This window comes from Pararge aegeria, chromosome 13 (genome assembly GCF_905163445.1).
Source record: "Pararge aegeria chromosome 13, ilParAegt1.1, whole genome shotgun sequence".
NCBI classification, from domain to species: Eukaryota; Metazoa; Arthropoda; class Insecta; order Lepidoptera; family Nymphalidae; genus Pararge; species Pararge aegeria.
This window is the reverse complement of record NC_053192.1, coordinates 2,368,269-2,382,170: the sequence shown is the minus strand read 5'-3', so window position 1 is coordinate 2,382,170 and position 13,902 is coordinate 2,368,269. Positions and strand designations below refer to the sequence as shown.

Genomic DNA, 13,902 nt, shown 5'->3' with positions numbered 1-13,902 from the left:
TTTGTTTTTTCATCGCCGCCGCCGCCGCGTTGCCGTTGTGTCCAAGTGATTTATTTTTGTGGAATTTAAAGTTTATTATTAGATTGATTGATTGTGTCTTAATAACGTTTTATTGTTTGTATTCTAATTGTTACTCATCATGTCGGATCGTGAGGTACTATAATTGTCAGAGCCGTAGGCGCGGGGGCAGAGTGATTATAGCTCTTGCCTTATGCGCGTTGCATTTATTTAGCCGGTTGAGCGATATATTCACGATTTTTCCCTGGTGGTTTCAGAGGAGCCGCTCAAGGACTCGCAACGGGTCCAGGGAGCCAGTTCCCAAAGTGCCTGTAATGTCTCGTGGTCACAGCAGAAGCCGGTCTCGCACGCCGCCTCCGCCAAAAGCATCTAGCCGTAAATATAGGAGCCCGTAAGTCTTCTAATACCCGTTTTATATCACCTATATATCATTTTAGCATTCTGTCCTTGAATATATTGCCAATTTGCATAGATTCTGCGTAATTTTTTTATCATAACCTCGTCGTCAAGGTTTGTTGCGCAATTCATATTTATAGCTCTATAACTATAGGCATAAATGTATGTTTACGCCCCAAAACATTCCTATAATTATTTAGGTTTAATTGGTGTATTATGTACTACTGCCAAAGTAATGTTCGAAATGATTAACTTGATTCATTCGTTGATTTGTATACAAACTGTTAAGACCTGAAGTGGTTATTGCAGTTAGGTATTCAAAGAAACTGAAACTTTATTTAAATCATTGCCTTGTTAGGTATTACAGTTTATGTACCTACTATTGTTGAAGTAATATAAAGTTTAATGTTTTAAATTTGAATAGCCATTTTAAGTTAGCTTGTTTAGTTTCTATGTTGTATGAATAAGTTATGGAGATAGTTTGGATTCTATTGTAGCAAAGATACCTACTTATGCTAGGTACATAAATTATCAATTTGCAAACAAAATGTACATGACCAAGCTTTATTGATTTAACCAATCAAGTAGGTATTGTTATTTCAATACACATTAGCCAGTGCTATAATGTAACCTAGCAACAGTTTTATCATTGAAATGGTTGATAAGCATTGTGGGTGGGCTGCAGCAACATGGTACTCCTAGCAACCACTAATTATATGTAATCATCATCATCACATCAACCTATTAAATCAATCAATGTAACCATGAATGTATTAGTATTTAGTTATTCGTATTTATTTATTTTATATTTTGTACCACCTGCAGTTACTTCTCTTTTTTTTCCTAATTCAAAGTTTGCCTGGCAGAGATTGCTACTAAGCGATAAGGCCGCCTTTTGTATTCTACTTCTATTTTTGTGTTTCTTTTTTTCTTGTATAATTCTTAATGCAGTGTACAAATAAAGAGTTATAACAATATAATAATGACCTATTACTGGCTTACCACAGGGCAAGGGTGTCATCACATTTATGAGGTGTTTAGGCTGTTATTATTAGGCTTATCTGTGATATTTGACTTTATTTATTGTTCCAAAGAAGTGAGACCATTTAGGATTTTCAAAAGTGGTGCTATTCAGAAGGTAGAAATCTCAAAATAACAAAATTGAGCCTCGTAACTTAAACCTGCTACAGTTCACAAAAATAAATCATTATCATGAAATAAAAAAAATCTCATCTAAGAAAAAAAAAAAAACTAGTGGAAGGATGCCCATCCTTCCACTAGTTTTTTTTTTTTCCTTAGACATGTTTTTTTAGGCATGTCAATTAAGTTTAGTCTAGATTTGTGTTCAACAGAATTACCACATATTGTGAACCAGTCAAATAACTTGTATGCCCTTTTCTGACTTATGGCAAGTGTTGCAAGTGAAGCACCTGCAACAAATTGCAGCCAAACACAACTTATATATATACATATATATAAAAAAATTGCTTAAATACATGGGCCTGATTTTTTTGTCTAATGATCATGTTTGTCTTGTTTCTTGACAAGTGTTATTTACTATACTTTATGGCTACAGGCCGACATGGGAGTGCTGCAATTTTTGTTAGTATATTCTTCCACTAAATTATCATTCAATTAAAATATAACTAAACTGACATTAAAGGAGTCCTTGCATCATAAAGCAATCACCATTGTAGCATAGGCTAAGATGTGTTTTTTAGGTTTTAGGAATTATGTACTGAAAATTAAAATTAATAAAATGTATTAATGTTATGTTATGGCATATAATTTGAAATAATGCTAATTAATATTCTAGAATATCTCATTACTTTTACTTTAGATTTATCGAAGTTTATAACCCCCAAAAATGTATTTAAATGGATACTATAAATAAGATATTTATTTCCCATTTCTATGACTCTAGATAACTAATCTCATTGAAACAGGACTAGAAATTGTTTGACAATATCTTGTGGTCACAAAGTTAACACAAAGACCACTCTGGGTGATTCCAGGATTGCTGATTTCTGATACAAATTGAATATTGGAAAGTTATTATTTCTGATTTGTCTAATATGGTGGAATGCTTTGGTGAAGCAAGTAACATCAGCTTTTAACTTGTTATCAAGCTAGAAACATTTTTTGATTTACATCCATCAAGCTTTTTAGGTTAAAAGTCGAATAATTGTAGAAAATGTATTAAATTTAAAATAAAGAACAGTTGGTTGAGAGAGAAACCTTGAATAGTGGATCAATTTACTTGAGTAAGGCCACATATTCAATGCCAAACACTATGGTTTTTATATGCAGATAGCAAAAAGTAGCTATGTGTAAGTTTACTATATGAAACTGGTAATAAATTATTTGGTTTTAGTAACCTTGTGTCCTGTAGTAAAAATAAGAGGAGGCTTACCAACTCTCACAGAACTTATTTAAATAGGACTAAGGTGAAGATTGAATTAGTGATGGTTTTATTTTTGTAATGTATTGCATTAATAGGGTTAAATAGTTACAGCATGACCAATCCCCTTTTAGTTAAAATTATATAAAAAAAATTGCAGCTAGGTTAGGGTGACAATTTACTTCACTTGTAAGAGCGTCGCTGAAAATATGCTTTATAACCAAGAAGTATAGTCTGATGCGCTGCAGACAAAGTAGAAGACATCAATGAATGAATAATTGTAGTGTTATTTGAGTGCATGCTAACATAGTCCAATGGCTGATACTAGGTTGTGTTCCAGGACGCGATCACGCTCCGGCACCCCGCGCAGAGGTTACCGCGCGCGTTACTCGCGCAGTCGGTCTCGCTCTTACTCGCCGCGGGGATCCTACCGTCGCTCTCACTCGCACAGCCCCATGTCCTCCCGAAAGCGCCACCAAGGTGATCGGGTCAGAATTCTGGTACAGACACGTTTTTTTTTATTAAACCGTAGCTGGATTTCAATTGTACAGTAATCATGTTCTCATATAACTTCGGTAGCTTCATAGTAAGAGATTGCGAGTTTCATACAACCTGGACTTTCCATCTGGCATGATCGATAAAGGAACAAGCCTACCTTATTTTAAAAAACTGACATGTAATTTTAGACAAACTTTTATTATAACTTTCGATTTACAAACCACTCCATCACTTTTTCTTTTATAAAGATTATAGTGGTCTAATTCCATTACAATTTGAGGAACAATAAGGAATATGATGCTGTATGTACATTGAGGTTCATCTGCTTATTTCTGTAATTTTAAATTAATAGAGTGACTAACATTAAATTTACATTTTCCCTCTTACCAACCAAATCAATAAAGTCATAAAACAAACTTCCTTCCGAAGTTTTAATTACTTGTCAGTAATTAAAACTTCGGAAGGAAGTTTAATTACTGACAAGTAATTAAAACTTGAAATAACTTGAAAATTAATATGTTAACTATAACTGTTAAATTACTTTATTGTAGCATCTAAGAATTCATAAATATCATATCAATTCAATAAAGTTCCATTAAAAATTTGTCTTTATCTATGTTAGACCATCTTCATCTTAAGACATCTATCAAATAATAAATAATCATTCAATAAATTCAGCAACTATATTATGAGTGAACTTTGACAAAACATTCATAAATCCTTAGATAAAGAATCCCCACATTCTGAATTCTGTATAAAAAATAACGTAGCATGTAAAACATGTCACTTGATTCATATAACCTTGGTATTTTTCCTTCCTTTGATAGGAAGGAAAAATTTTGCAAAACAGAAACAGAATAAAATAATGTAGTGTTTTTTTCATCTGGGCTTATCCAGTTCAGGAAATTTAGCGGGATAAGCCTGGATCATAGCATAAATTGTTCGAACTAGTAATTGGCTTACTAGTTATCATTATAGTCGTAAAAATGTAATAGGCCCGTTTTGACATTTGTGCAAGACCATAGAATGTAACTTGGAACAAAACTGAAAGAAACAATAAAATATAAATTTTTTTGGGACGTTAAATAATATGAAAGAATATATCGCGGGTATTCTTTTTCCGCTTACTTTTTAGTAGCATGCAATTTATAATTATTGCGAAACGTTTCGAAAACAGTTACGTTCTGTCTTTTTTTTATTTTTTATTTTAGAGTTGTAACCATTTTTTTACTGAATATCGAAAGCCGCCGCGTGGTTCTCAAAGCCGCAAATGAAATTTTGAATTGACGACACTGGGTTCTAATTAATGAGTCTGAGTTGATGTATCTGACCAAGCGGCACATGACTGAAGCGTCCCCGCGCGCACTGCGCAGTGTTTCGTTCCCCATCTTGTAAAGTTGACTGTGCGCTCGTTTAAGTTTGATATATACTGTTTACTATTACGTTACCTTTTGCTATTCTACTTTGGATATTGATTTAAACATAATAATAAATTCTTTATTGCACACACAAAAACAAAATACATAGTGATTTGACTCGATTTTTGTGTTTGTTGTTATATAGTACGAACTCTGTTTCAACATGTTGAAAAGTGGACGAAAATCAACAGCCAGTCACGCGAATTGGTTGTGAAGTTAAAGGAATACTTTGAACGAACGAACACTTTACAATACATAATCATATCAATCAAGTACTGATACAAACTTGAATTGATTTATCGTGAGTATCGAGTACCGAGTCTTATGGATCCATAACTAGTTACGTCGCGATGACAAATGTCAAAAAGGGCCTATTACTTTTTTACGACTATACCAACATGCGACAATAACCATTTTATATCCTTTGCGGTTTAAAGATAAGGTCGCTATAGTACAACTATATTAATTTCAAGCTATTATTTAATATTCTATAACACATACAAATCTAAATATGAAGTTTATTGTATGTTTAGTTATACACTGTACTTTCTTTCTTAATTGCTTTCTGTGAAAAAGTATGTGACACTTGCATAATAATACTTAAGATTTGTGGAAAATACATATGAGCTGATGCAGTTAGGAAACCCCTTCCGATATAATAAGTGTTAAAAATATGTATATTACCCATATTTTGTCTACAGGAAAACCCAACACCATCTCGGTGCCTTGGTGTATTTGGTTTAAGCTTGTATACAACTGAACAGCAAATTCATCATATCTTCTCAAAGTATGGCCCTGTTGACAAAGTTCAAGTTGTTATTGATGCAAAGGTGAGTATTTTTGAAACTTCTATTACCTATTATCTCATTATAACAACAACTTATACATTGTGTTCATTGTAATTATTTAAAAAAAAAAATTTTTACTATTGAAACTCAACATGGAGTAGAAAATCTCAAATACCACTGAAAGCTTTTTTAGATTGTATTTGAAGCTATTTGCTACAAGACTAGACCAAAATGATGTATATGTACTCTTTGGTTACCAATTACCAAGTCCAAGGAACAAATATTTCGATATTTTTATTTATTACTATGGTGAGGCTCGTTGATACAGATACCCTTGGAAACAGAAATACTCCGAAAAATTTAAAAAAAATGTTTTTTAATTAATCTAAAAAATCTTTTCGTTTTTCTGTAAAAATTCAAATCAAGACAAAATAAAAACTGTTTTTCTTTATGCTACTTTATATCATAACATGTTTTAATAATTTTTAATATTAATAAAACATTTTATACTAAAAGTACTAAAATATGTACCTGACGTTAGATATGCTTAAAATAATTTTCAAAGTAAAATTCAAATATTTCTTTATTAAAATAGGCACTTTTGATACGTTTATAACATACAAAATGTGTACATAGCAGTGAGTAGTGATGGCGATAACTACATTCGTAAACTTAAAACCAAAGCTACGAGGGGGTACCAAACGCGCCCTGGTCTAAAGTGTTGACCAGGGCGCGTGTTCAGGCGGGTGTTCTTTTTGTTATCACCTTCTCACATGGTCATTTGAAAATATTTTAGTAGTTCACACCCAACCTATTATCATGTACGTAATCCTTTATTCATTTAAATTCAACATAGGATATAACCCTATTCTCAGACTGGGCGCTCCCGAGGATTTTGCTTCGTGTACTACGAATCTCAAGACGACGCGAAGGTTGCTAAGAACGAGTGTACCGGTATGGAGATTGACGGCCGTCGGATCCGCGTCGACTTCTCCATTACGCAGCGCGCGCACACACCTACGCCTGGCATATACATGGGAAAACCAACACAGTATGTTTTCCCCGTATTCTTTCTCTTTTCTTTATTTCGCTGCGATTCGATGCATGATAAATAAATAATTATCCATTATCTTGCTCCCAAGAAAGACGTGCTGGCCTGTTATTAAAGCGTTTCGGAATTTTCGTATGTTTGCACGCTTCACACCAGTGTTGTATCTATGAAATATATACACATAGATTGTATCATGTACACAAGTTGTCAATCGAGAGTCTTTTGACAGACAAGGTACGGATTGGTTATGTGTCTACACAAGTGAATGTGTAGTAGTGTGCTTTATATGTATATCTTTTTAATAAATATACACATTAAAGCACCAATGCGCATGCGTTAATGGGGGATATAAAAAGGGGATAAAACACTGGCACTTTACTGTGCCACTGCAGTCTAAAACAATTACTGAATTTATATCTGGTGGATTTTAACAACTGAAAAAAATACGTAATATGTAGTATTTTCGAACTGATCGTATATTGATGCTAACTATTTCAGTATATAAATCTTATACGACATTATAACTACTATAAGTAGTGCCTATGCTTTAGTAACGGAAATGTGAAAAGGATGATACTATTCTCTCTGGCATTGAAATAATAATTGCCGCAAAATCAGTTGTAAATTTTGACAGCTCATTCAATAAGCCAAAAATTGTATTACAATCATAATGCAATTGAAAAAAATTATTCATAAAATAAACATTACAATGCAATTTTATAATTTTTATTAGTGTTTTTACCTACACTTGGAGGAATAATCAATTTTATGAATTTAAAACGCATATAAATTTTTTTTCAAACGTTTCTCATTGTAATATGGACCTTTGAAATCGTAGATCGAAACTAACGTTTCCTACTAGATGACGCCACAGTCGCTATAAGACTGATGTAAAAAGGCATATACTAATTTTGGCATCGACGGTAGGAGAGCCGTACCTTAATTGGAAAAAGCGCTCAGGCCGCGATTGCCAGAGAGTCGCCGGTTCAAATCCTGTTGGTTCCGAAAAATTTTATATGCATTTTAAATTTATAAAATTACAATGCAAGTTTAGAGTAAAAATTATGTTAGTATATTTCCAACATATAATTCGCTCATGAGTGTATGCATGCACAATGGGTGTCTAGGTGTTGGTAAATCAATTCCAAGTAGATTTAGAGTAAGCCAGCTTAGAGAGTTGTTGGATTACTAAAGGCCTACTTAAACAGTACCACATGAATAATTTGTATTCGTACAACAGAAGATTGTACAATCAAGTAATTATTTAATTGAATTTCTAGCGTCAGAGGCGACAATGGATACGGTGACAGACGCAGAGACAGGGAGTGAGTATTCTGGATTCAACAATTTTATTACTTTCACCTGGTCGACCCCCAACCAGGTGGACATACAAGATGAGTCTAATAAATAATAAACTTTCAACAAGATATTGAATCTAAACTAAAATTACGCGGTTATTGGGTATCATTTGTTTTATTTGGGCATTATGCAAATAACACTGACTAGATTGAGAAGAACTCTTGAAGTGAGAGAATAAATTGACTTTAATTTTGTTCTAATTTTCAATGTTTTAAAAACTTTGTATAACAATGTATAAGGGGAAGGGTTCATATAGAAGCAAGAGGTGACAAGTAAATTCGATGTCCATTTGATTTCTAGTCTACCTGATAGTAAGTGGAAAGCCATAAACTTTTAATTTATTAATATGCAAAGTGCCGCCCTGTGTCCATCAAATTTAGGTGTAGGTGTTGACCTCATGTGCCTGTTATTACACCGGTAACCACGGCTTTAGACTGGCTCCTTGGCGGCAGAAACAAGCATATCTTCTTCGAACAAGTTGTCGCAAAAAGCATTTCAATCTTAACAAAAATAGACAGTAACAGACTAGGATTCTAATTGCATTATGAATTCAAAAAGGTTGTATTCATGTAGACCTTATCACAGGCACTTATGAAGCGTTCATACATACAACATGCTACCACTTAAATTAGTTAACTTAAAACTAAAGCTAGGTGGGTTCCAAACGCGCTCTGGTCCAAGAAGAGCCCACAAGTTTTTTTTTTGCTATTACCATCCCACAATCGAATTAATATTTAGCTATCAAGTTAAAGTACACATGTAATCCTTAGCCTGCAGTACTAATTAGATTTAACTTGATACAGGAGCGACTACTACTATCGCGGCGGCGGCAACTACCGCGAGCGCGAGCGCGACTACTACGCCCGCGGGTTCCGCCACCGCTCCCCCTCGCCGCACTACCGCCGCCGCCGCTACGAGCGTGAGCGCTCCTACTCGCCGCGTAAGTCTTACTGGGGACCCTAATACCACCGTCACACATCCCCTATATGACTATTGACTACTGCCTCACTACTTTATTGTCAGTAAAATTGCTCCCACTCGCCTTTAATGTCTTATTATAAACCGCCTCCACCCCGATAGTGACTTCAAACAATCAAGGCTGATCAAGCTTAGTGTGAGAACGACTTATGCTAGCTACAAAGTCAAGTCAAATATTTCTTTATTTAAATAGGCACATAGATGGCACTTTTGATGCGTACATTACATGTTAAATATGACATAGAAGTGAGTTGATAGCGATAACTAAATTCGTCAACTTAATACTAAAGCTACGAGGGTTCCTAACGCGGCCTGGTCAAAGAAGAAGCCCATAACAAACTTAGCTGGTTGTCGGTTGTTATTTTTTTTTTGTTACACATTTCCTTCCCCATTGTACAGTAGATGGGGTTGCGGTTTGGGTTATTGGATGCCATAAGGCTTGCATGTAGACACCCATTGACATTACTCAATAGGGAAGTCATATAGAATGCAAGAACGTTCTAAATTGCATTTCAACGATTTTGAATTGTGTATTTCGTTGGTTGTCACCTCAAACTGAATAGAACCCCTATAAGGTGTTAAATCAACCGGCCGCGGCATCGTTTATTAGGGATTCCTCGCATGCGATGTAACTTCTGAGTTCTCTGCCATTGAAAATGCGCCCTTGCACGCATTGAAACAGATGACTGTTGTTTATTCAACTACTGAAAATGTTACTGCTCTGAGAACTCTACTCTGACCGTGACTGACAATACTACCACTTATAAGCGATGTCGACAAAGGAGTGATCCATCGCAGAAAAAAAAAAATTAAATACAGTCCTTTACATTTAATTTTTAAATGTAGCAACAACAAAATTTAGACACCATGATGTGATAACAAGTATAAACTAACAGAAAATCTTTAAAGGTTTAGGTTAGGTCGTCCTTTCCTGCTATTCTATGCATAATTTTGGTATGGTGATTGGCTTTTAAAAGACTACCAATAAAATTCTACATATACTTGGTAGTAATGTTCCCAACTTCTAAATACCTGTTAGATAACAAGACTTCCACAACGATGACGTAATATATATTATATAATATTGACTATTAGCTTAGATGGCTATAGGATTACTCACTGGACCCATTACTGACTAGTAATTATTATTTATTTATAAAGCTGCCTGCCACTAAATTATTTTACGGACACCTTTTTTTACTGAAGACTGTCATATATACTCTTCTTAACTCAGAACACACAGTGAAACAACTATTATTTTAAATTGGAACACATTGTGATTTCTGGGTCTAATAATTTTCATCTTTGGCTCAATATATTTTTTAATGATTTGTCTTGAATGCAGGAAACAAGCCTTTAGCTGAGGTTCTATGTTTCCAGCTTTCAGTTTCTTTGTGATATCAGATTTAAAAATTCTTTCTCACTGCAGCCTATAACTACAGAAAGTTAATTTGAATTTCATGATTTATTTAAGCATTAAAAGAAGATTTTAAAGTCCACCTTTAGTAAAAGATTTACTACAGAGTTGATCTCATTAAGAGCCAATATAACATCCTGAACTATCACAGCTTCAGGCTGAATTTGCCTTGCGTACAGGTTTTAGAGTCACAACAAACAGACATTCGATTTTTTTAAATTCTGGTCACAACAGAAAACAACCTGAAATAATGGATATTAAATTTTGAACTTCACTTCCACCATACTCTTTTACTATTGGTGGTTTGACTTTGTTTGAATTCATTTAAATATAGTTTTATTTTCATGTATAAACTACTAGTAAAACCAATTAAATGTTGTGCTAGAAATAGAAGTCAAGTACACTAACGGGATGTTCGTCTGTTTCTATTCCACATATATCTACAGAGTCGCCTATGTTTTGTTTTTGTTTGATTATTACTTTCCGAATATTAATGATCCGTTGATCCAAATTGTAAAGGTGTAAAGGAGACTAACATACCAGCAAAATGTCTATATTACTTGCTTCTACTCCTAGCACTGAATTTTATTCATATATTAATAAACTGCATTTAGCATTAATATCATCTAACTTCTGATGTTTGTTCAAGCAAATACGCCTTTTTTAAAGGCTCAATGTGATTGGCGTATTTATATAAGCAAGCTAGTTATACCTAAAATAATCTGACGTTTTTCCTAGATTCTAGTGTTTCAGTATGTCAATGTAGTTAAAATAATTTTTTAAATTAGTATTTGTGCAAATATATATAACACAATTTAATCATTGATTACATGAAAAGTAGGTTAAAATATAAAGTTTCAAATACTTCTATCAAACCAGCAAAGCGCCGAATACCTTGTCAGTATTAATTACCTTATTAAAGAATAATCACCATACTCATATTATAAACACGAATATAAAATACAAATAAAACAAAAAAATTGTGATTGAAATTATTATCATATTTAAAAATGTTAAAGTCACTTAATACTTAATGATGATGAATGGCTTAATGCTCAAGTTTTTGTAACTTTTCTTATATTTAAACAATTTTTGATTATTTTTTTGTGTAAAGTATGTGAATAAGATAAAATGATTGTTTTAGACACTTGTTTTTTTAACATATTATACACTAAAAAGGAAGAAAAAGATAGTTTATATTATAAGACAGGTGAGAAAAAATTAACTGTACGCAAACTACATACACAAACAACATCAGAAATATGCAAGAAATGCATATTTGGAATCTAGTTTTTATGTGAGATCAATGAGTAAATTGCACGCCACATCTGACAACTAGCTACTTGCCAATGGTTAAAACTGTAACTGGGTTTTGCATAGAACATCATTAACAAAGAATATTCAGGTAATTTCAGATTATTCCATACTAAATTTATTTTCTTTCCTGCATATGAATTTTATACTTTGTAGCGTTATATTGTACTAACATTTAAAGAGATTTAGTGATGGGAAACTGACCCTTGAGTATTTTTGAAACAATATATATATATATATATAAATACATTTTTTTTCTATGAAATTGAGGGTATCTCATATCTAGGGAAGAAAATGATTCCATAATAGCTGCAGTGTAATAAATTTGTGTTGTGTAATATAATGTGATTAACAGACGTTCGAATACTGTCCAGGGGATCGCATTTGCTGGCTAACGTTATCCACCAGTGGCTTTGAGATTCAGTGATGTGCACGGCTATCATCTTCGACTTTATTGAGTTGATAGCTATAGCTGCAACTTTAGGCTACGTACAATTCGTAAACAAATAAATTATGCGCAAAAATTTACTAAACTCGATCAAATTAACGATGAGGAGAAACCCTTTTGAGGTATTAATAAAGTTGAAGTTCTAATTTACTAAAAGTAATTGACATTAGAATAAAAGTTTCAGCTACCAAGACAACTATCAACCGCATATGTCCAAGAGTGTTCGACGAATAAATAAAGTGAATAATTACGTTGGCAAAATTATTTTGATGTAATTCTACTCTTCTAATCGGTGGATCAATCTGAACCTTATCCGACCGTCTGTTAATACTATTAAGACAGATAATAATGTTGGACACCATGGTTATTTCCCTCTTTGACTTTACAGGTCGATATTAATATCGTGACGCTGAGGTCATCTTCAGATAGCATAGATTTTGATACACCATCACTTCCAAATGTCCGCCGGCCACTAATGCATTTATACCGTACCTGTCCGGGCCGGCCTAGTGCGAATATTGTTTAGTTTCACTATTGTAAGACGCGAGATGCGCGCGTTGCCTGGCAACGGGCGCACTTAAGTCCAGTCACGAGTTTGTTATTTACTATAGAAGTGATACAAAGGGTCTAGGTGTAAGTTAGTTTGTAAACGCCCCAGGGCGACGCCTCTAGAATGTAAAGATAGCTCTAATAAAGGTCTAATACTAAGTCTAATAATGATTTTGTTTGTTTTGAAAAGGTATTGAAACAAGAAGTAAAGGATGAAGTTCCTTGAAAAAACTAACTGTGTTGAAGTTTTGAAAAATGTTTGATTGAAAAGCGCTTTCGAAATGGCGGTTTCCGAAACCCGGACCGGGCCGGTGGGCGCCGAAAAGAAAATGTCGGTGCCGAAGCGAAGTTTTCGCGAACGCTCTCGCTCTGAAAAGAATATGATCGAGTCACGGTTTGTAGTTCAAGCTCAAGCACGCAAGACGGAGGCGCTCTGACGCACACAGATCATATTCTTTCCGACTATTAAACCAATACACCTTACACAGTACACACAGTTCTGGTACAAATTGTATTTATGGTGATCCTTATGCATTTTATCCATTTCATAGTATGTATCTATTTGTCAGATATTGTAGCCTAGTGTCATCGTAATATATTTTAGTTTTAGACTTGTGTTGTGAGCAACTTGTTAATAAAATTAATAGTTTTTTAATGTCTTAATGATTCTTCTTTCGTTCTCTTATGAATCCTTGCCCATTCTCGGTCCTCTTCTAACTTCCCGATGCCTTATTTTTTGTTATTTTAACCCAGTCCGGTATTTGATTTCAAAATGCAATGATTTTGGACTAATTTATTTGTCATTGTATTTTTTTATTCAGGGGTCACTGGTAGTTTAAATTTAAAATAACGATCAAAATTCCGCTGTAGACTTGGCCTTATTTTGAACTTCGTTAGAGTTCTTTGCCTAATAACTTGTGTATTTTTATCTTTTCAAAAAACTAACTTAGTTGTTGTAATGAGTAACTCATAATTTATTTTTGCTTTGGTATCAAATATCTTCAAATTAACGTGTGAAAAAAAACAAACACCATAGTGTTAACTAATTATTTCACCACAAGCAATTAATTATACCTTAAATTTAAAATGATTAATTGAATTGACTCCAAGGGGAAAAGGAAGTGCCAAAAAATATTGAGTTCGATTTATAGAAAAAAATGTATGCCTTAAATTTTAAATTTATTCGACGAGTTTAATGATTAAAAAGTGAAAAAAAGATTATAAATTAGTTTTGGTTATTCAATATTTTTATTTTACGCTCAGTGTT

General features: G+C 33.6%; 1 protein-coding gene across 2 annotated transcripts; it reads left to right on the top strand.

The window, feature by feature from the left end:
• LOC120628593 (transformer-2 protein homolog alpha) lies at positions 1-13,286 on the top strand. Of its 2 annotated transcripts, none has more exons than XM_039897038.1 (8): positions 1-154; positions 276-409; positions 3,156-3,315; positions 5,433-5,561; positions 6,395-6,570; positions 7,851-7,895; positions 8,733-8,869; positions 12,826-13,286. In XM_039897038.1, the coding sequence occupies exons 1-8, from the start codon at positions 140-142 to the stop codon at positions 12,849-12,851; spliced, it is 822 nt and encodes a 273-aa protein (XP_039752972.1). In that variant the 5' UTR covers positions 1-139; the 3' UTR covers positions 12,852-13,286. The 2 variants fall into 2 exon arrangements, with proteins under 2 accessions (XP_039752972.1, XP_039752973.1); XM_039897039.1 differs by having other exon boundaries at positions 12,475-13,286.
• Positions 13,287-13,902: the final 616 nt, after the last annotated feature.

Bases quoted from the DNA above. Each gene is read 5' to 3' on its own strand.
- LOC120628593 (XM_039897038.1), top strand. The intron at 3,316-5,432 runs GTACAGACACGT...TTTTGTCTACAG, and splicing joins GTGATCGGGTCAGAATTCTG to GAAAACCCAACACCATCTCG. The intron at 7,896-8,732 runs GTGAGTATTCTG...AACTTGATACAG, and splicing joins GACAGACGCAGAGACAGGGA to GAGCGACTACTACTATCGCG.